This window comes from Chiroxiphia lanceolata, chromosome Z, assembly GCF_009829145.1.
Source record: "Chiroxiphia lanceolata isolate bChiLan1 chromosome Z, bChiLan1.pri, whole genome shotgun sequence".
Classification (NCBI taxonomy): domain Eukaryota; kingdom Metazoa; phylum Chordata; class Aves; order Passeriformes; family Pipridae; genus Chiroxiphia; species Chiroxiphia lanceolata.
The window spans coordinates 40,915,866-40,937,146 of NC_045671.1; the positions used below are offsets into that span (position 1 = coordinate 40,915,866).

General features: G+C 46.7%; 1 protein-coding gene across 2 annotated transcripts; it reads right to left on the reverse strand.

Annotated features, from left to right (window-relative positions):
- Window positions 1-8,112: 8,112 nt before the first annotated feature.
- LOC116780805 (ketosamine-3-kinase-like) lies at window positions 8,113-18,238 on the reverse strand. Of its 2 annotated transcripts, none has more exons than XM_032676145.1 (6): window positions 18,005-18,238; window positions 14,031-14,182; window positions 12,613-12,704; window positions 12,054-12,136; window positions 11,528-11,650; window positions 8,113-10,852 (listed from the first exon to the last, which is right to left on the reverse strand). In XM_032676145.1, exons 1-6 carry the CDS (start codon window positions 18,047-18,049, stop codon window positions 10,514-10,516), a joined length of 834 nt encoding a protein of 277 aa, XP_032532036.1. In that variant the 5' UTR covers window positions 18,050-18,238; the 3' UTR covers window positions 8,113-10,513. The 2 variants fall into 2 exon arrangements, with proteins under 2 accessions (XP_032532036.1, XP_032532035.1); XM_032676144.1 differs by lacking the exon at window positions 18,005-18,238 and adding an exon at window positions 16,603-16,772 and having other exon boundaries at window positions 8,114-10,852.
- Window positions 18,239-21,281: the final 3,043 nt, after the last annotated feature.

Consider the following 21,281-nt stretch of genomic DNA (forward strand, 5'->3'; position numbering starts at 1 on the left):
TAGCAACATTTCAAAGGAAGGAAGCCTCAAGACGTGAAACCAAACCTGCTGCATAACATGAATCAGTAACGGTGTTAATTGGTTGATCTGAAAACAGTTCAAAGGCAACGCGAATAGCTGCAAGTTCTAGGACCTGTACCGAACCATGGCTTATGGTCTGTACTTCCTTTTCCCACTGTCCTGTGGCAGGGTTTACTCACATCAATGCAGTCTTTTTGGACCATCCTGATGCATCAGTAAAAACCATGAGGCCTTTTACTGGCTGGTGTTGGCATCTGCTTGTGGCTTTCAAGGGTAGGTTACCCATTTCTGCCCAAAGTCTGTGCTTAGGATAGTGAGTGGAAATGTTGCTGTCATAGCCTGTCAAGGCTGCCTGGAATCCAGCGTCTTCAGTCAGTAACCAGTCGAGGTTGTCCTTTGTCACTGGGATGTAGATGGTCGCTGGATCTTGTCTGCCCAATTCCTGTAGACATTCCCTGCCTTTAATGACAAGCTTGACAAACATTTCATTAATTGTCCACACAATCTTTGGTGGTGAGTGGGGCAGAAACAGTCACTCCAGGACTCTCAGTGGATCTGATTCAGCCTGGTCTCACTGAAACAAAACTGCAAATGGCTGGAACCTGCTAGGAACAAATGCAAGGCAGGTGTGAAGCTCAGGATTTCTCCTTCTGCCTTGTCTGCTATCAATTGCCTGAGAACATGTCTTTAACGCTTGCTTTGCCTCTGTGGTCTGAGACCGACTAGATGTCAAGTCTGGATCACCTTTCAGAAGCTTAAAGAGGGGGTACAGTTCCTCTGTGGTCAAGCCTAAGATAGGCCTTAACCAGTTGATGGCTCCCAAAAGTTTCTGTAAGTCATTTAAGGTTAAAGTGTCTTTTACCTTAATTGTCAGTGGCTGGGCTGAGATCTCCTGCTGTGTGATCCTCCATCCAAGGTAGGTCCAGGGTTGAGATCGTTAGATCTTCTCTGGAGCGACCTGCAACCCTGCTTCTTGGACAGCATTAGTCAGAGCAGTTATAACAGTTTGTAACTTAGTCTCTTTGGCCGTGGTGACCAAGGTGTCGTCCATGTAATGGTAAATGATTGCTGAGGGGTGAAGCTTTCTGACAGGGTAGATAGCCTTTACCACAACAGTCTGACAAACCGTGGGGCTATTTCTCATCACCTGAGACAAAACAACCCAGAGGTACCTCTGCATGGACTGTGCATGGTTTAGAGCGGGGATGGAGAAAGCAAGTTGTGGCACATTGTCAGGGTGTAGAAAAATGGCAAAAAACCAATTTAAATCAATTACCTTTAAATCAATTACCACTAAAGGCCATCCTGCTGGAAGCATAGCAGGTGAGGGAAGTCCTGGTTGTAATGCCCCCATGGGTTCTATGACTGAGTTAACTGCTCTTAGGTCATGGAGCACCCTCCACTTGCCACTTTTCTTTGGTATGCAGAACACCAGATTGTTACACAGACTGGAGGTTGGCACTATGTGTCCTGCATCTAGTTGCACTTGGACTAGGTCTCTCAGGTGAGCAAGCCATTCCCTTTTCATGAGCCACTGATTCACCCATATAGGGTCATGAGTTTTCCATGTCAGCTTAATTTGTCCTTGGAACGGCTGGTCAATGGCCCTCACTGAAAATTTTGAGCATCACTAGTTGCAATTTGCATAACAGTGCGAAATTGGTCGAGCACATCTCTTCCCCACAAGGTGCATGTGTCATGGTTTGAGATCCCCAAAATCTAATTCCCTAGTCTAAACCCCCTCCCACATCTCAACCTAATGTGAGATTTTTTTTTTTCCCCAGACAAAACACGAGACTCAAAATGGGGAAAAGGGAATATATTACAGTGACTGTACAAATAAATACTACAATACATTATATACAATCTTAGCTATCTCTACCATGACATAAGTATTTACAATGGATCAAATCTCTTCTCCCCTCCAAATAAAAGTCCAGGAGGGAAGAAGGAAAGATCCTTTTCACTTCCAGAGCAGCATTCGCTCTAGGGCAGCAGCTTATCTTCTTCTCATGCAGCAACTGTAACTGGATTGTTGTAGCTGGATCTCTTTTCAATACACACAAGGGGGTCTCTTTTCACCCCTCTCAGCTCTCCTTCAACTCCAAGCGAAGGTCTCACCCGTGGACTGCCAGCAGGGACAAAACTCGCTTCACCACGGGCATATCACGAAGTGCAGGGGCATCTTCGTGAAAGTCCCTCCCTCAGGGGATTCACCCCTGAGTCAGAACATCTTGGGCAGCTTTCAGTTGAAAGCCTTTGCCTCAAGAGTTCTACCAGAGCTCCCGTGCTCTGTCTCAGGCTGCCAGCTTGGCAGCAGTGGTGAGGGGGGGCGGGGGCACCAAGGTCAACCCCCTCTGCATTCATTCTCCATCCCGGTCCAGCTTTCCAGGATGCTTTGAGCTTCTCACCTCCTCTCTCTCCGGTGCTGCATGTTGCATTTTAGGACTTCCATCCAGTAGGAGTCCACCACCCCAACTTAAGAGGGGTCTCAAAAGGGTTTTGGGGGGTCTGGTTCAGTTCTTACCCCCAAAACTCTGTGTAGAGCTCAACTTTGCTCCCTCTGCTGCTGGCTTTCTATCTCGGCTCGAGGAACTCTGAGTCTTCCTTGGCTGCATGCTGTTTGCTGTTCCTTCAGTTATCTCTTGGCTCTTAGCCACAACCTCTGGACGTTGCCGCCGCTTCTGCTGCTCACGATGGAGGGGAGAAAAACTTCTAGCCTCTCAGTCACAGAGCTCAGTTCAGTTTAACACTGTTTCTGAGTTTCTATGACCCCAGCCGGGGGCTGGGGGGCCGTGGCCCCCCAGAGGGGCTCTTGCCCCTTCTTCCTCGTGGCTTTCACAACATGGCTACCTCTTCTAACACCAAACTACAACAACCTTCTCTTCCATTCTGGTTGTGATATGTTTATATTTTGCAGAAGCGCTCATTGGGTAAAACTTCAAAACTTCAAGGGTCACCACCCCCTGGGGTTTTACCATTTTATAACTGCAGGGGGAAAACTGTTTCCCCCACCACAGCATGGAATAGGAGCAACAATGGGAGCTATCTTGGCAACCTGCCCCTCTGGCCCCAACACCGTGCATATTTGTGCACTCTGCCTAGGCCTCTGCATGCCTCCAACCCCCTGGATAGTCGAAGCAGGAAAAACAGTGGGCCAGTCAGCTGGCCAGTCAGTGTCCTTAACAATTGTAACATCTGCTCCTGTGTACACTGTATCAGGGGTTAATTACGCTGATACTTTTGGTCTGTGTTTGGCCCCACCACCTGTGAAAGTTTTACTCTTTCCTGCCAAGTTATGGGAAAACAAGCACTGATAAACGGGAAAGTTGTCCTTGAAGAGAGCTTCTTGTATTAACTGTTTTAATCGGTGTTCTGTGATTGGCTAATTGTCCTCCAAGGTCGCTTGAAGGAGAATTTGAGAAGGAGGTGGATGAAGTAGCGCCCCCAGACTCAAATAAGAAAGACCCCAAAGCATACCGCGTGTGCGTTAGGGGATTTCCAAAGTTCTCATGCATGCGCAGAAGAGATGCACTCACATAACCGGGAGGTGAGACTGAGGGCCTCGGGCTGGGCGGTGCTGGCCACACCTGGGAGGTTGTGGTCACTCAGTTAATTGTATAAAAGTAGATAGTGCTTTCTTGGAAGAGAGTAAACTTCACAACAAGGACAATGTTGCCTTTGGCAGGGCCGCCTGCCAGTTTGTGAACTTACTGACTCTCCAAGGATGCAGCTTCTGCTATGGGTAATTCTAGGCATGCTAGGTCGGTAAGATAACTTTATGGGCAACAGCTGGGTAACTAGGGAGGTCATGCTAGGGGCTTATTTCTCTCCTCCTTCCTCCCTTTTGGGTTTGTTCATTTTGTTGGCCATCTCTTAGTAATAAATATTGGTTTTTGTTAAGCTTGGTTTCAAGATTCAGTATGGTTTGAACCCTCTCTAATACAGTCCACCAAGCCTTTGAATCTGCATCTGTCTATCTGACAAGTCATTAGTGGTTGTGCCGCAGAAATGTTTTTTGCCCAGAATATTTGAGGCTTGCCTGTGCTCCCAAAAGCCCCTGAGTGCCTTTCCCCCTTCCCCACATGCTGTAAAAGGGGATTAGCTGGGCAAGTCGTTGTCCCTCGGGTATGTAACAGGGAGGCACTGGGGTCCATGCCACGATTTGTATCTCGCTGTGAGAATCAATCACTCCGGGTAAGACAAACAAACACATCCTGGCAGTTGACGATTGTCCGATTAGAAGGGCAGGGACTCCTGGGCCTAGGGGTCCCCAAATCCCTGTGGGGATCAAGAGTACAGCGGTAGATGTTAAAGCTACTGGCTCTCTGGAGGCCAGGTCCAACCCAGTGCTGCCTGAGGTGGCGGTGAGCAAATCACTAACCTGTTTTCTTGGGCCGTATTTATTTGCTGAAGCGGAGCATGCGGCTTCGCACCCTGTCTGCAGTTTCCCTGATAGGAAGGGTTTCTCCTCAGGTTGACTCAACTTCAACCTTCATTAAGATCCCCGCTTCTCATGGTGACCTTTTTGGCATACTGCCGAGGGGGGTTTCTTTGGGCAGTCCTTATAAAAATGATCAGCAGCGCCACATCAGTAGCAGCTGCTTCTCCCTCTTGCCCTGTCCTGTAATCTCAGCTGGGCACTTCAGGCTGTTGCTAGAGAGGCTGTGTGATGCTCAATCGATCCAACACTCTGACACGCTTGGACCATTTCGGCTATTATGCAGGTTTCCCTTTTAGGGATAGTCTGCAAGGCTCACTTACAATCCAGGTTCAAATTTCCATAAGCAAGCTGCCTAAAAACTACCTCCCTAGCATCTTCATGTTCTATTTGCCTGCTTAAAGCCGCCTGTAGCCCATCGAGGAACTGGGAGAAAGATTCAGTTGATCCCTGAAGGACCTTTTTGAAGGACAAGTTGCTATCTCTGTCCGTGCTAGGGAGCTTAATCATCGCCCTTGAAGCCATTTTTGCTATCACCTCATATATCTCCCAGGGGTAGCCTGCCTGGGAATCAGCTACCGTTGTAAGCCCTCTCTCCTGCCAAATGATTGCAAGTCATGCCTGTTTGTGAACCACCTGGGTCACTTGCATGCACTGCGCAATTCTCCCGATAGCCTGTTAAGTAGACGCTGTATCAAGTTGTAGTTAAAACCATCTTCAACAGTGTCTTCCAATCATGAGGTATAAATACATAGGTGGTACTCAATGTCTCCAAATATGACAACATTTGAGACAAGGAAATACCACTTTCTTTAACAATTTGCTTCAATTCCTTGGTCACCTCACAGGGCAAGCTTTGGAACTGAGGGTTTTGGCACAGCCAGTATATAACTGGGCATGCACTAATAACTTTCCAGTCTCCCGTCCCCATTGCCTCCTCGTGGCATTTTTCCCATCAGTTAACTGACACCCCCGCACCTGTACGCTCGCCCTCACCTGGAGGAATCACCGTTGATTCCTCCTCAGTATCCTCTGATGCCTCACTATCTATGGTTCTGAAACACTTGGCTTCTGGCAGCGGTATGCCAAAGGATGGCTGCCGTGAAGGGAAGCCACCACCCCCCCATCACATGGTCAGGACAAGACGGCTGCGGGGTTGAAAGAGATAGCTCAAGTTCCAGTCCATTTCGCGCGCAAGATGGCTGTGCCCAGGTCACATTTCTTTCAGCACATAGCCACGAGTCATCAGCGACAAGAGGGGGTGAGTTGTCTGGATTCCCCTCCCCACGTCACGGTGGGAACCTACAAACTGCACCTGTATACTGGATTCACGATTTAAAATTCCTGCCCTTTCTCTGCAGCTCACACGCGCATCAAAATCAGGACCCTTGCCATAGCTTATATCGCACCTCCCCGCTCCTGCCCACGTGAAACCCAACCCAAGTCCATTGTTAGGTCCTCCCGGGTAGCATGCGGTTCTCCCCCACCCCCATGTCTGTTCCCAGTGTCTGGGGAATGGCTACACCTAGCAGCATTCATGGGGGGTGCAGGAAAATGTGTATTTGAGTCTCTGGGGGGGTTCTACTTTCTTTGAGCGATCTGCAGAGCATTCATGACTTGCATCCAGGCAGGAAGGCATCTAAAGGCTTCTGTATCGCCTAACATAGACCTTTTTTTCATGGTCCTGCCAATTTTTTGCCAGGTGTTTATATTTAAATCTCCTACGAGCAGCAGTCCTGGTGCAATGATTTTTATCCATTGCAAGAGTTCTGTTATTTCTGCACGTGTGATCTCACTGGGATATTGTCTTAGCAAGAGACACATGGCTTCTGCATCCCCTTCTGTGTCCTGGGAAACCAAATTCCCCATGCTTTCTTTACCTTTTCTCTTTGCTGCTTTCCTCTCGCCTGCGTTTTCTCGCTGCTTTCAGTTCTTGCCACTTTCAATTTTCACCACTTTGGCTTTTGGTGCTTTCGGTCTCTACAGCTTTTGGCTTTCGCCAGTTTTGTTTCCCGTTGCTTCTCGGCTTTTGTTCTCCACCTCACTTCTCTTCGTGCGTGACCTTTCAATTTTTTCAAGCTCTGTTCAGTATTGCGTCCTCCAGCCGCGTTCTGCGCTGAAGTCTCAACGCTTTTATCGGCGTCTGGCTTTTTTTTCGGGATGCATTCCTGAGCTTTAGAACAAGCTAGTGTGAATGCTACCGCGATCATCTTTGCTGCAAGGTAGTCTGATTATCCCTGTTACAGAAAATGCCCCACATTCAGGGCACCATATGGTTTTATTAATATAATAAACCACATGACCCAGTTGGTTGGATTCCCAGCAACCAAATCCGTTTACTGGAAGTGAACAGCACCTTTTACATGCATTTCAAAATGACACGATTCTCTTAGCCAACCCCACGGGACTTGCCACTGTCCATTTGTATTAGAGTATATTTTAGGGACTACATCTCCCAGGATGCCTCATCCAGCATCCCTAAAACACATTCCCCACACTTTACTGCTACAGAAACACCCCTTGAGGTGGAAACAGTAATTTCTGAGGTTGGGTGTTTTTTCTGGACAGGTAGTCACATCTGCTTTAATACGGGGTTTTATTCTGCATAACTACATAGCTGTGTGTATATACACATGTACCAATTCCATTTAGGTATTTTGGGAGTACATTCAGTTTTACCTGGTGGCCAAAGAACTGAAGTATAACGATGCCTGAAATGGTGTTGGTGGAGGAGGAACCCAGTGAGCCTAAGTGAGTCTTAAGTTTTCTGAAACAGAAAAAGCTCTGGGACAGCAAGTGCCACTCCCACCATGCTGGTAGAGCCAAAATCCCGGCAAACTGAAAGACACCTTGATAAATGGATTAGTCCATCTGGGTGCTGGTAGATGGACAGAGTCGCCTGAGCATCCTTCAGGCCCACTCACCTGTGGCTCTCCTTGCGGAGATGGGAATGTCCTCGGTGACAAGGAGACGGTCAGGAAGAGGGGCTGCTCTGGGCACCTGGGGAAGGTCTGAGCCAAACACATGGGCTTGTGCTCTCTCCAGCTGGCAGAGGACAGTCTCCAGGCTGGGGGAGTCCCCAAAATCCTGTGTGTCCTCTGCTGAGATAGGGGCACCCCAGGATCCTACTACCCATCAGCTATAGGGCTGTTTTGGAGTGCTAACATCTTGGAGACAACCTGGGGTCCCCTCCCAGTGCAGGGGGCAGATCCCTAAGCTCAGACAGATGCTGGGATGTCTCATCCTCAAGGCATTTGAGGAAGGCAAGCCCAGCACTGTGGCTCAGGCGGCTTTTCTGTGTCCTCCTCAAATTCCTCTACCAGACAAAATGTGAGAGAAGCTGTGGAGGGCTGCATTCCCCACCTGTGGTTAATTTGGGTCAGCTGGCCTGGTTGTGTCCCCTTGGTTGTGGGGGAGGAATACTGAGACACAGTGCTGATGCTGTGCCAGCCCTGCTCAGCAGTAGCCAAAACACTGGTGTTACCAGTGGTAACAAAGGTGTTACCAACACCCTTCCAGCTCCCAGTGCAAAGCACAGCACTGGAAGGGCTGCTATGGAAAAATTAACTCCATCTCAGCCAGACCCAATACACTCCTCAAGAATGAATGCAACACATCAGGTTTTAATTCAGAAAACAGAGACAACAATAATCAACTGGGAAACTTTTTATTTAAGCAACAAGGTAGAAGTAAAACCTATTCTATCAAGCAGGGCTTTAAAACATTTTGCAGCAAAAATCAAACGGACAGTCTGAAAAGTAGTAGAATTTAGGAAAATTGTATCAAGTGAGAGTCTTCTCCAAACCTGCTTTCAAATTGCGTAAATAACTGCAAAACCAGCAACTAAGAAATGCTCAGTAATATGCCAGTATCCAGTGAAAACCAGTTTTAGTTAATTACAGTCATTCCCCAACACTCAAAATGCACATTAGGAATCATGCATCTCTCTCTCACCTACCTGGTAAGCTTGCACAGAAGTACACTACCAGCCTACATCAGAAAGAGGAAAATTTTAGTATTAATATCTTGCAGGTAAAAGCAATAGTCTGCGGAACTACTGTCAAGAACTCCTGACACTGGTGAACTGCTGGTCTTTGAGTTACACATTAACTTCCTTTGGTTTCAGGTCCCTTATCACAAGAGCTACAACGTGCACTTAGTGGGGACTGGCATGTAAAAATTTAGGAAATGAAGATCCCACTGTTTTCTGGGTTACCCACAGATGTAGTGGGCTTAGAGGTGGCTGATCATCCCCTTCTTAATCTATTTGAGTCCCTAGGAGACCCTCACAGATAATGTAGAGTAAACAATGTCTTGTTCACTCTGAGTCTGCATTAGAACTCTCATTATCACAGATGCACAAATAACACAGCATCAACATTGGGCACATTCACGATCCCAGGTAAGTGTGATTTAGCGATCTTTGTGACAGAATAAGGTACATAAATTGTCATTGATAAATATACTGATATGAGAACGCAAAAGCAATGGCATTCCCAATAAATAAGCAATGGTATTTCCACGAAATAAGAGGGAGCAGAGGGGTACAGCCCATTGGCCATTCCAGGATACAAAGGGGGAGCCTCCTCTGACTTCCTTCCCCTCTTAAGATTTATTTGTAATTTTTTCTTTGAGGTGGGGAAAAGACAACGTTCCAGTTGATGTCATCTCATGATAAGGTGCAGTTTGAGTGACTATACTCAATACATGTAAAGCATGTACAGGTTTTACTTCATTAGCACATGCAGGGTGTTAAAAATAATACGTATTTTCAAGTCAACGAAACAGAAGTTCAGCTTTTGGTCACTGGTTTGGCCATTCCTCTGGCTCAGTTCCCATTAGCTGCATTGTTTTAAACAGGGCATGACCACAACACCTCTGTGCCGCTCCATCCCTTTTCCTACTCCTTTCTTAGGGCAGCACACTCAGTGTCCTTGCTCCCAATACATGTAGAGTTTGTTTCTGGTGAACTGCCAACACAGACACTTCTCTTTGCTCAGCTTTGTCTTTTAGACAAAGCTTTGTCTCCACAGAGACTGAAGGAAAATGTCAGCTTATGGCATCTGTACTCTAAAGCTACAGAAAATATATGTGAGGCCTCTACCATGGCCAGATGGCATTGTTCCTTGGGAAATTACAACAGTCAAAAATTACATCTTCTGTTTGCAGTAGTGAGAGAATACACCCTCACAGGACATGAGGGTGTACATGCAAAGTGTCTTACCTGAAAAGACCTTTAAGAATGCACACTATTGGAAGAAGCACAATCCAAAACTGGTGAAAACAAAACTGCTGTGGATAAAAGCCGATTGACCAGAAAGCACAGAATAGCCTACACAGATTCCAGGAGGCACGAAAATTTCAAACCACTTTATCACAGAACAGTATCCATCCAATAGAATCGCTTTAGCAAACCACTGGAGGTCTTCCAAGACCTCTGGACACAATCCTGATTAACATGTTCTATGGGCTCCTGCCTAAGCAGGGAGCTTGGACCAGGTGACATTCAGTGATCCCTTCCAACCTTATCCATTTTCACATTCTGTGAAAATGAACAGCAAGTCCAAATCCCTTCTCACAGTTCCCATTAAATTTTTTATCCCGTTGACTTTCAGACTGTGTTGTTAATATTGCTCTCATGCACACAACTGGACATGAAAAGCTGAAAGGGTCTGAGCAATCTATCCTAAAGGGGGGAAGACACAGCAAAAAGCAATGAGCACTTCTTCTAGTCATTTCCTCAGTGTTCATTTCTACTGCCTTGCATAGTCTCAAGCACACAATGCTTTTTGGACACTGAGACCTTTATTCACTCTGCAGATGAATAAACTCTGTCCGTAGATATTTCCCTCCTAAAGTTACTCCCAACTATCCTACAAAGGGATGTCTGTTACACTTGTTATTCAGCAGGACTCACTGATTGTAGATCTTCAGCTGAACAACAAGGTGAGGGGTCTCACAGGATTTTTTGAACATTACTACTCCTGTAGCTGCACCGACAAGTGTGGGGTTTTCCAAACAACCTGGGAGGTATTTGGCCTAAGTAGCAAGTCACTTTACAAGGTTTCTCATAATGTTTAAAGAAGACCCTCTGTATCCTGAACCAAAATGGTTCCAATGGTTCATATAGTGAAACAGTTGATAAAGCTTCAGGCGTTTCTCAAACCCTGCAGCTTTGGGAATTTTACTGTGATAAGCAGAATAAAAAGAACTGCTGAAGCCACCAAACATCCCAGCTATTGCAAGCTCGTACTCTGAATGGCCGTAGAAAGAAGCTGGATCAAAGATAATTGGACCAGAATCATCCTCAGCTACGTTTCCTCCCCACAGATCTCCATGCAGGAGAGCAGGAATAATTTCTACATCACAGAACAAACTGGGTATTTTCAGCTGCAGAAGGAAAAAACAAGACATATAAATACATTTTAAAGTGAATGATTGTAGAGTTTTATCTGCATAAACAGCATAGGACAAGTAAACAAAGACGCTGAGCAAATCCAGAGGATTACTATTTTTCATAAAGTCAGCAGCAGAAGAATAGTCATCCAAACCTTTTTTAGAAAAAAATTAAATATTTAAAATGGTATTTGGTGCTGGAATATTGACCAGGTTTAAGAACAACCACCATCACCACTTCATCATTAGAAGGCTCATGGATTTCTCACCAACTCTGAGGAATTCCACAAAGTTGTACCCAGGGAGCTAATACTGCAGTCACTTAATTAGATGCAAACAGTAAATGAACAGACAATGTGCTTAAGTACATTTCTCATCATGAACATGTTACAGGGAATGAGAAATATGAACTCCATCTAGTATTTCCCAAACAGTAAGGCCAGGTGTTATCTGTCACTCTGGAATTCACTTTGGAATACTAGCATAGGGTGATGTAGCAAAAGCCCTTACACTTTAAAATAAAGGGCCTCTTAACATCTAAAAACTGGAGTTTCTTACCAACAGAACCGGGGCCAAACCAAAAAACAGCAACTTTGTTTTAAGAAAATAAAATCTGAATAACTGATACCCAGCTATCACTATAACGAGAACTGAGAGGATTGCTCCTACCTGAAGTTGTGCCCAAAGTTCTCTTGCTTCCCTGTCTCCTGAATTCTTTTCGATCATGTCCATCTGGGGCTGGATTCTTTGTTTGGCAAAGAAGGTCACCCAGTCACTCTGCCAGTCATTCACCTGAAGGACAGGACTGACATGTCAGTTCTACACCACATGAAAGGCTTATTTTCTTCATTTTCAAACAAACATTTTAAGGATTATATAGCCTTTGTGCTGATACCAACTACAACAGTAAATGCTACCATTTAACTGGACGTTATCTTAAAACATTAAATTAGGGGAGTAAAGTTTTCTTTAGTGATTAAAACCCAAGAAATGGAAGAGCTACGAATGTCCAGTGCAGCAAGAAGTGCTGTCCAAAGCACTACTTTCCTTAGAAGACTGGAAAATGTTTTTTCGTTTCACTGCTCCACAAAAAATCATTTATTATGATAATTTTGACCCTTTGTGTCATTGAAGAGAAAAAAAGATAAACTTAAGAAAAGATAAAATTATAAACTTCTGATGATGTACAACCTACCTGTGGAAGATAGCCACAGCAGGTAACTGTGTGAAAGCCAAACTGATCCACAAACTGGACTTCCGTTTGCCCTTGTCCCTTACCTTTCAAACCAAAAACAAAAATTCAACACTAATGACGAAATATTAAGCAGCCACAATGCAAATGAACCTTAAAAACTATGTAAAAGTACAATGCTGCTTCTACTGAGAATAAAAAAAAAACTGCTCTTTTTTTTACAGTGGTTGCTGCTGTTGTTTTTTAAGTTTAAAGCTCAATGTAAAGCAGCCATATTCTACTTTTCATAATCATATTTTGAGGTACTGTATCTCCTCTGATGTCATGTCCTCCTAGAAACTGTGGTTTGGATTCCTGAGAGTGCCAAATTGAGTGTGTGTTTTGCTCACAGAGATCCAAATAGAGCAAACAAAAGCAAAAAGAAGCCCCCCCTACCTGGGTGCTTCATCCAACTCATACTATCTTTAGTGGAAGGAGACAAACTTGTCCTGAAGCGGCGAAAGCTATTTCAACTCTTCTGTAGATTATTATTAACTAGGTTAAATTTGCAAAAGTACTGTACCAACTGTGCTCTCTTCCTTCTTCAGCTTCTCTGCAAGTTGCCTGTTATGAAGGTGAAGATCAGCCAGTTGTGTTCCAAGAAGAGCTGAATGTCTATGAAACAAAAATATTCTTAGCAACACTGACACATGAACGAATCCACATCTTGATAACCAAGGAATTACTCCAAAAGATTTATCAAGTAAGTAAAAGAAGTCTGCATCTCTAACAAAATAATTTTTTACAAGATTCCAGTTAAAAATGCCTTCTCTTTCTATCAATATTGCACACAGACAAAATGTACTTATGTGGTTGTTTCTGACATGACTGTTAAAAAAAATGAGGAACTATCAATTCTAATTTCTGTGCGATATCACTTCCAGAAGAACTTCCAGTAAGATATCTGTGAGAAAGCACAACATGTTATGCCTTTTTTTTTTAATGACAAAAAGTCTTTGGGAAATAGAGCCAAACAAGGCTCTCTTCTCTGTATTTTTGTCTCTGGCTTCTTTTCTCTAAAAGGTCTAGAAGATGTGGCAGTCAAGTAGGCCTTGTTTATTATCTACTTTTAATAAGAGCTCATCCTCTACACATTGCAAAAAAGTCTTGCAGTAATTACAAACAACTCTTACAGTCAGTTGCCTCTCACATTAATAAAAGTACATTCCTTTTCCTGTCTTTGATGTTTCTCTACTTTCCCTGTTCTCAAGGTGCTGTCACTTAAGGTAAATTTATTTCTTCATTTTGTTCCTGTTAGCACAGGTAACTATCCCCAGATATCTGCACGACAAAGGAAGAGTTTGCAATCCAAAACAAGATCTTTGCCCTTTCTCTGGGGGCTCACTGAGGGCTCTTCATGAATTAGAAACTCCCAGGGAGCAGAATGAGGGATGACTTTAAACTGGCTGCAGAAGTTCTGAGAACGAGGTGAGAAACTGGTCATGACTACCTCCCTAATGAAATCAGACACATGGATTCAACATATTAAGTGCTTGTCACAGAGAAGGGTCGAAAGTTTGAAACTATCAAAATGAAAGTAAGAGTTCTAAAAATATTGAAATTAATTCATTTGGGGAAGTGCTTCTGCATACTCATGACAAGCAACAAAGCACTGGCTCTTATATCAAAGGCAAGTACACAGAACAGGTTATCAGGTCATTTTCCCTACTATAAAAAGGAAGCTTACTTTTATCACTAATTACCTAAACAAACAAATCCAAAATTAACCAAAACTCAGACTCATTTCTTGATGTATGGCAAATTTTCTAGGTGAGGCGTTATGAGGTATTTTATACAGTTCTCTGCTGTATAACTTTCTGTATGTCTCCTGACTTGCTCTGTAAAAATTTAAACAAGTTTCCCCTCTGAAAACAAGTGACATAACTGTCATAACAACCAAAATTTCTGGTTAAAGGAGGCAAAGATAACACTGCGTTTTACCTGTTTAAGCCCCTCATTTCCAAATGTTCCATCACAAACGCAGTGCTGCCCCCAGGCAGGTCTATAACTTTGATGGGTTTAGGCACTTTTATTGCCTGCGTTTTCAGGAGGGCTTCCAAACTTGCCATTTCTCCCTCAAACATTCTTCTGGCCTGCCAGACATTAGAGAAAAGCATCAGTCTCCATGAAAATCAGTCACTGGTAAACCAGGCACTTTCACAAAACAGCACTTCACAAAACCAATCAAGGCTGTAAAAGTTAAATGCTTCTACTTTAGAAGAGTCAGGCAGACATTGCAGAAAAAGAGCATGTGGGAAATCTAACAAACGTGGTTGAAAATAAAAGCAGGAACTATAATAAATAAAACAGAAGCCACAACAAATAAAACACAATGCTACCCCTTTAGTACTGATACATGAAACACTGCTAAAGGACAATTTGCAACAGACATCAAATAAAAATTCTAAAGCCTACAGGACATCATAGAATGACAGAACAGTTTGGGTCTGAATGGACCTTAAATTTCATCTTGTTTCAGTCCCTGCCACGGGCAGGGACGCCTTCCACTGGACCACGTTGCTCTAAGATGCATACAATCTGGCCTTGAACATTTCCAGGGATGGGGCAGCCACAGCTTCTCTGGGCAACTTGTGCCAGTGCCTCACCACCCTCACAGAGAAGAATTTCTTCCCAACATCCCATCTCAACCTATTTTTTGTCAGTTTGAACCCGTTCCCCCTTGTCCTGTCACTGCATGCTCTTGTAAAAAAGACATCGTTCTTGTCTGCTCCTTCAGGTACTGGAAGGCCACAATCAGGTCTCCCCCCAGCCTTCTCTTTTCCAGGCTGGACAATCCCAGTTCTCTCAGCCTTTCCTCGTAGGAGAGGTGCTCCATCTCTCTGACCATCTCTGTAGCCCTCTTTTTGACTCACAAGTGAAGAACTGCTGAGCTACTGAGCCATGATTTTAGCTCTGTTCAGAGGAAATCAGTTAATACTGTATCTCTGTCTAAAGCATCATACTAGGTTAAAGCCTGCTGCTAAAATAGAGTAAAAACTGCTGATGCACAGCTGCTGCTGTACATACAGCACAGCATTTACAATAGACTTGAGCAAAGTTCACTTTCATCAGCACTCAGGATCCACACACAGGCAAAAGCACTGAAAAGGAAACAGCTGGATAGAAAATATACTGAGATCTTTTTTTTCCCCAAGCCTGATCTTGCAGCTAGCTGGCTGCTGTGTATTTAGCTAATTAAATACACAATTATCAAAGGCATAGGAAGGGCCCATTCAAACTATCTATTTGTATTTCAAACAACTGATGCTACCAATTCAAACTCTTTTCTGTAAAGCTGGATAACCTTCCTATAATATCCCATGTTACCAACTCTGTGCATCCATCTAGCTCCCGAATATGAACAGAAAGCATAGAAAAATTTGGAATAAATATAGTGGCATACATGCTTCCAGCACATTTGTTTGCTATGAAAGGCAAACACAAGTTCTGACTTCTGTTCTGCCATTGAAACTTTTTACTTGACAGACACAATTATAAGGTATCTTTAAAGGAAATTCCACCCGAGCTCTGCTTTTCCTGCTGTAGAGCTATGCTGCATTGTACTTACGTCTATCAAATGCTGACATCTACCTTCAACAGCAGGCAGTTCCAGGTATTGAAAGTAGAAAATCTCGAGGAATTGTGGCAAAATATCACTTACTGAGAAGAGCTCCTTCTCACATGTAGGGAATTAATTAGTGGTTTACTTAAAACCAAAAAAGATGCAGACAATTTTACACCTGCCAGTTTGCCTTAGACACTATTACAGCACTCGCAGACACAGTTACACCACTGTCGCCCCCCCCCCCAAATGACAACAACATGTCATAGTACTGCATGCCCTGGACAAACAATACTGATACTACAACACAATCCCACCGCAGAAATCATTCAGGTTGGAAAACACCTCCAAGATCATTGAGTCTAACCTTTGACCCATCGTCACTTTGTCAACCAACCCAGAGCACTGATGCCACATCATCGTTTCTCAAACACCTCCAGGGATGGGGACTCCAGCACCTCCCTGGGCAGCCCCTTCCAATGCTCAACAACCCTTTCCATGATGAAATTCCTCCTGACGGCCAGCCTGAACCTCCGTTGGCACAGCTTGACGCCGTTTCCCCTTTTCCTAACCTTGTTCCCTAAGAACAGAGTCCGACCCCGCAATGGCTCCACCCTCCTGTCAGGGAGTTGCAGAGAGCGAGAAGGTCCCCCCCGAGCCTCCTTTTCTCCGGGCTGAGCCAACCCAGCTCCCTCAGCCGCTCCTGGTGCTCCAGACCTTTCCCCAGCTCAGTTCCCTTCCTGGTCACGCTCCAGCCCTTCAATGTCTTTCTTGTCCTGAGGGGCCCAGAACTGCACCCAGCACTCGAGGTGTGGCCCCAGCAGTGCCCAACACAGGAACAGTCACTGCCTCGGTCCTGCTGCCACACTAGTGCTGACTCGAGCCAGGAATGCTACTTCCGACAGCGCTGCCTGCCCACCTCCCTCGCCCCCGCTCCCCACCCCACCACACCTCCTCCTGGGGGTTGCTCTTGACGAACACCCGGCCGCGGTCCGTGTCGTAGCTCTGGCCCTGGCTGATGCAGCCGCCGCCGGTGTGCCCGGTGGGCCGCAGCAGCACCGTGCCGAGCTCCCGCCTCAGCGCGTCCTCCATGGCGCCCGCGGGGTCGCTGCGGCTGCGCGGGAAGCTGAGCGGGGCACGGGGTGGGAATGGGGGCGGGAGGAGGTGGCTCAGGGCTTTCGCTCTTCGTGGCCCGCAGATTCGGGTTTGTTCTTACTATTTTGATAGAATCACGGAATATACCGAGTTGGAAGGGACCCACAAGGGTCGAGTCCAACCCTCAGCCCTGCACAGGACCATCCCCAAGAGTCACACCGTGTGCCCCGGAGTATCAGCCAAACGCTGCTTGAGCTCTGTCAGCCTTGGTGCTGTGACCACTGCCCCGGTGAGCCTGTTCAGTGCCCGACCGCCCTCTGGGGGAAGAACTTTTTCCTAATATCCAACCTACACCTCTCCTGACACAATTTCAGGCCGTTCCTTCCGGTTTGAGTCCTGTCTCTGGTTCCTACAGAGCAGAGATAAGTGCCTGCCCCTTCTACCGCTTAAAGTGAAGAGTTTGCATTAACGAGAGAGGACAGAAAACAGCCCTGAAGTATTTCAATTTCCTACACTATTTTTAATTCAAATATGCACAACTCCATAGTCAAAGTACTGTGTCTTCAGTATCTACTGATAAGTTTATTTCAATGTAAAAACCTTAGTCCTGAAGAAAGGAAAAGACAAGAAAAAAGCAGCTTCAAATACGATATAAGCAACAGGAACAACAAAAGTAGTTAACAATACTGAAACCTAATGCACAAGTTTGATATGCTACAGTTCAGTAATGACATACATAATCTTAACTTTCAGATAAATAAACTATAGTTCCTTGACGTGTCCTGGCTGACACAGCTGGTGCCAGAACTCCACCTGCTGTTTGTCAAATCCGGTATTAGTCTCTTAATGTGAGGCATCTTATTGTGCAGATACTGGCATCTGTTCTTCAGAGTAGCTGGGGCTAGACTGCAAAGGAAAAATAAGAAAATCTGGGCATGCAAACATGTCCTTTTCTTTAAAACAGCCTTGAGCCAGGCTTAGTGGTTACCACCTCCTACAGACTGTTTTTTTCTTCTCATACTCTGTTAAGACCTTTCTTAAGAAGCATCTTCAAGGAAAGAATAAACAAGCATAAAGCCAATATGAAGAACATTTCACTATTAACAGAAAATGCAAACAGATGTACACCATTAAAAATATGCCGTTTGACTCAAAATTCTGTGAGCCACCACTCTCCTGCTTTGCAAAAATAACCATCAAGCCCCCATATCACCCAAGATCTGCAAGTAAACCTGTCAACTAGCAACAGAATCAGTACCTGCTCCAATACTCCCTTTGGCACATGCCTCACGCTGCCATGCATCCACGAACGGCTCAGACAAGTGCAGTCTGAGGGCTCGACAACTTTTTTTGGCTGGGTTTTGCAAAAAAATCAGTGCCAGCCCACACAGCACCTCAGCAAGTATGCCAGTCACTTAAGAGACTTTACAATAATACTCCTTCACAAAATACACGAGTTCTGATATTGAAGATGTGGAATTTGCGTGCCCATATCAGAACCGTCCGTGCTGAACACCCAACGCACATCAGGGCATCTCTCTGAGGCCATTGTGACCTCGCTGATGACAGGGGCTCTGCAAAGTTCTGGCGTCACAAAGGGGGTCCCCGGCTCCCCAATAAAAGCGGGTGAGCCGCACGCCCCGCACACCACCATGGCCCGCTACCGCCGGCGCTCCCGCAGGAGCCGCAGCCGGAGCCGCAGCCGCCGCCGTTCCCGCCGCCGGGGCGCGCGGAGGAGGCGGCGGGCTGGATCCCGCCGCTCCAGGTACCGCCGGCGCCGCCGGGGCGGCAGGAGGCGCAGACGCCGCTGAGCGGGCACCGCGGACCAGGCCCCGTACGGACACACGGCGGGCCTGACAATAAATTAGCACGGCAAAGGTCACATGGGTGTGCTTGTCTCTGCTTCGCCCCCCTCACAGCGCCTCACGCCTCAGGGCTCCCCTGTGGGTCGCGCTGCTCGGAACCCGCGCCCGCATTCCACGTGTTCCATCTGCTGCTGCTCCTGTGTTTCCTGCTCCGCTGTTCGACAACAGCGCTCCCAAACTCTGTCCCTCCCCGTTTTTCTGTGCCCTGTTCATGTCCATCCCAAAGCTGAATCAAGAAGGAATGTGAATTGCAAGACCCTTTTCAGAGGTCCCCTGCCTGATATTCGTGCTCTATAGGAATATATTTACATCAGTTAATCAAATTAATTTACATCAAATGGTGAATTTTTTTACATAACTATTCCTTATTTGCACAAATTCATCAAGTGATGAATTTCTTACATAAATGATGCTCCTTATTTACATAAATTCATCTTCACAGCTGGCAAAGCTTCAGTCTGTCACCAGCAATTTTCTGCCGTGGACATGATCCTGGGGCTCCCGGGCCGTGGCTGTATCCCCCAGCACGTGGGCCGGTGAGGCGGCCTTTGCTGGGCGGAGGGCAATCCTGCGGGCTGGGGACCCTCCTCTGGGGGGGTGCTGGGACGCCCCGGGCAAGCGGTTCCTGCCCCGTCTGAGAGTGGAGGGGCCGCAGCTGCTGCCCTGGGCAGAGGGACCTGCCCCCTCTGCCTGCTGCTCCTGCTCTGCGGAGTCAGGCACAGCTCGGGGGCAGCTGGGACTGCCAGGAGGGGTAGCCGCCGATGTATCGGCTTCCTCCACCTTGGAGCCTGCGGCGCTGCTGGTGGGAGTCCCCTCCTGGGAGCTGCTGGACTTGAGGCTGCTGGAGCCTCTGGTGCTGCTGGACCTGCATCTAGAGCCGGCCACAGGGCCGTTGTTCTCGTCCCTGGCAGCAGCAGAGCCCAGCAACCCCTGTGCCTCCTCGCTGCACCGGCCCACGATGACACTGCTGACGCTGTGGATCAGTGGCCAACCACCACTGGTCCCAGTATATTCCCTCCAGCCTCTGGTGCAGGCAGGGCCACACGCGGTCCAGGAGATGCTGTTGTCGACGGAATAGTCCTGCCCACACCTCGGGCAGGATGTCGTCCATGGGCTGTGGCCCTGCGGTCCCCTGCCCAGCTGGGGACAGTGTTCCGGGTGGGGGAGGTGGAGTGGGCACAACAGGGCGATGGGGGCTGTTTTCGGGCAGGTGGGAGGGAGCTCTCCCTGCTCAACTCCTGGTCTCCGGTAACTCCTCGGGGGCTCTGATGGCCATCTCTATATAATCATGTCCTTCATGGCCAGGAAACCTGGCAGTCTTTACTGTCCTGCTGCAGAGTGGGCACGCTGGATTTCTCCTTGTCCACCGCGGGATGCAAACCCTGCAGAACTCGTGGTGACAGGGAAGAGCGGCAGCCACGTCATTTTGATGTCCTGGCACATGGGGCAGCCCCACTGTGTCTCCATGGCCATTCTGTGCTCTGCGTGGGGCTGGAGAGAGCTGAGGACCAGGAGCTGCTCCCGCTTGCCGGCACGCTCGGCAGGTGTCAAGGCTTGGACCAGCCTGGCCCAGGCTCTGCTGGTGCCCAAATATGAGCAGCAAGGGACGTGGCATCGCAATTTGACCAGCGATGTCAAAATGGGAGGTTCCCCCCTGCAGGTGCTGGAGCTGGAGCTGCTGGAGCTGGAGCTGGCTCTGGCCACAAGGCCGTTGTTCTCATCCCTGACTGCACCAGAGCTCAGCAGCCTCTGGGCCTCCTCACTGCACTGGCCAACAATGATGTGGGGTTTTTTTCCCACTTGATTTCCAGTAAGCTGACAGTTGACTGAAACTCTGCATTTTCCACCAAAAGTTTTAAAGTCTGCCTGCTGGAGATAAAACCCTGTCAGGCACTTCTTGCAGACTAGTTTACTGAAACACATGGATCCAGCATCAATGATTTCGTTGTGGTTCATCAAACTCTGCCTTTCCATGGAAAGTCTAAAAGCTACATAACCTGGCCTCTGGTTTACTGGAGTTCTGGGTTGAACTATGCGGTCAGCTCCTCTCCATCTCAGCTGCAGAATTTATTTCTTCTAAAGCTGTAGAAGTGGCACGGGCTCAAAATGACATTGAAAAGCTCAACAGAAATGCACAATGAACATTGGATTTCTTATCACAGGAACACACCCAGTAAGGCAGAGTTCAATCTGGGTGTTGTCTTGTTTTAGAGACTGGACTCGCAAATTAGAAATCGGGTTTAGCCTGGAGGCCTCTTTAGAGTGTGCAGCTGCCTCTTGGAAGTGCAGGTGTGCTTGTAGAGACGGGTGCTTTGGGATGGTCTTCCCACATCTACTCTGGACATACGCACGGTGCCCACAAGCCTTGGGATTGCTTTGGAAGTATTTGTGCTTGAATCTATAAACACACGAGCATCCTTCTTCAGGAGCCAGTATGAAAATTCTGAACAGCTGGAGAAAGAGAAGTCTGTACTGTGGTTCAAGACTTGAGGAAATGAAATGGAGAAATGAAGTGTCTTTTCCCCCCTCTCCCATTTCTCGCCCTCCCCCCCCACGTTTTCTGCCCTTTTCTCCGATCACGTTTCTCTCCTCTTTTCAGTCACGTTTCTTGCCCTTCCTTTTCTCCTCATATTTCTTGCCCTTTCCCCCTCACAGTTCAGTCCCTTTTTT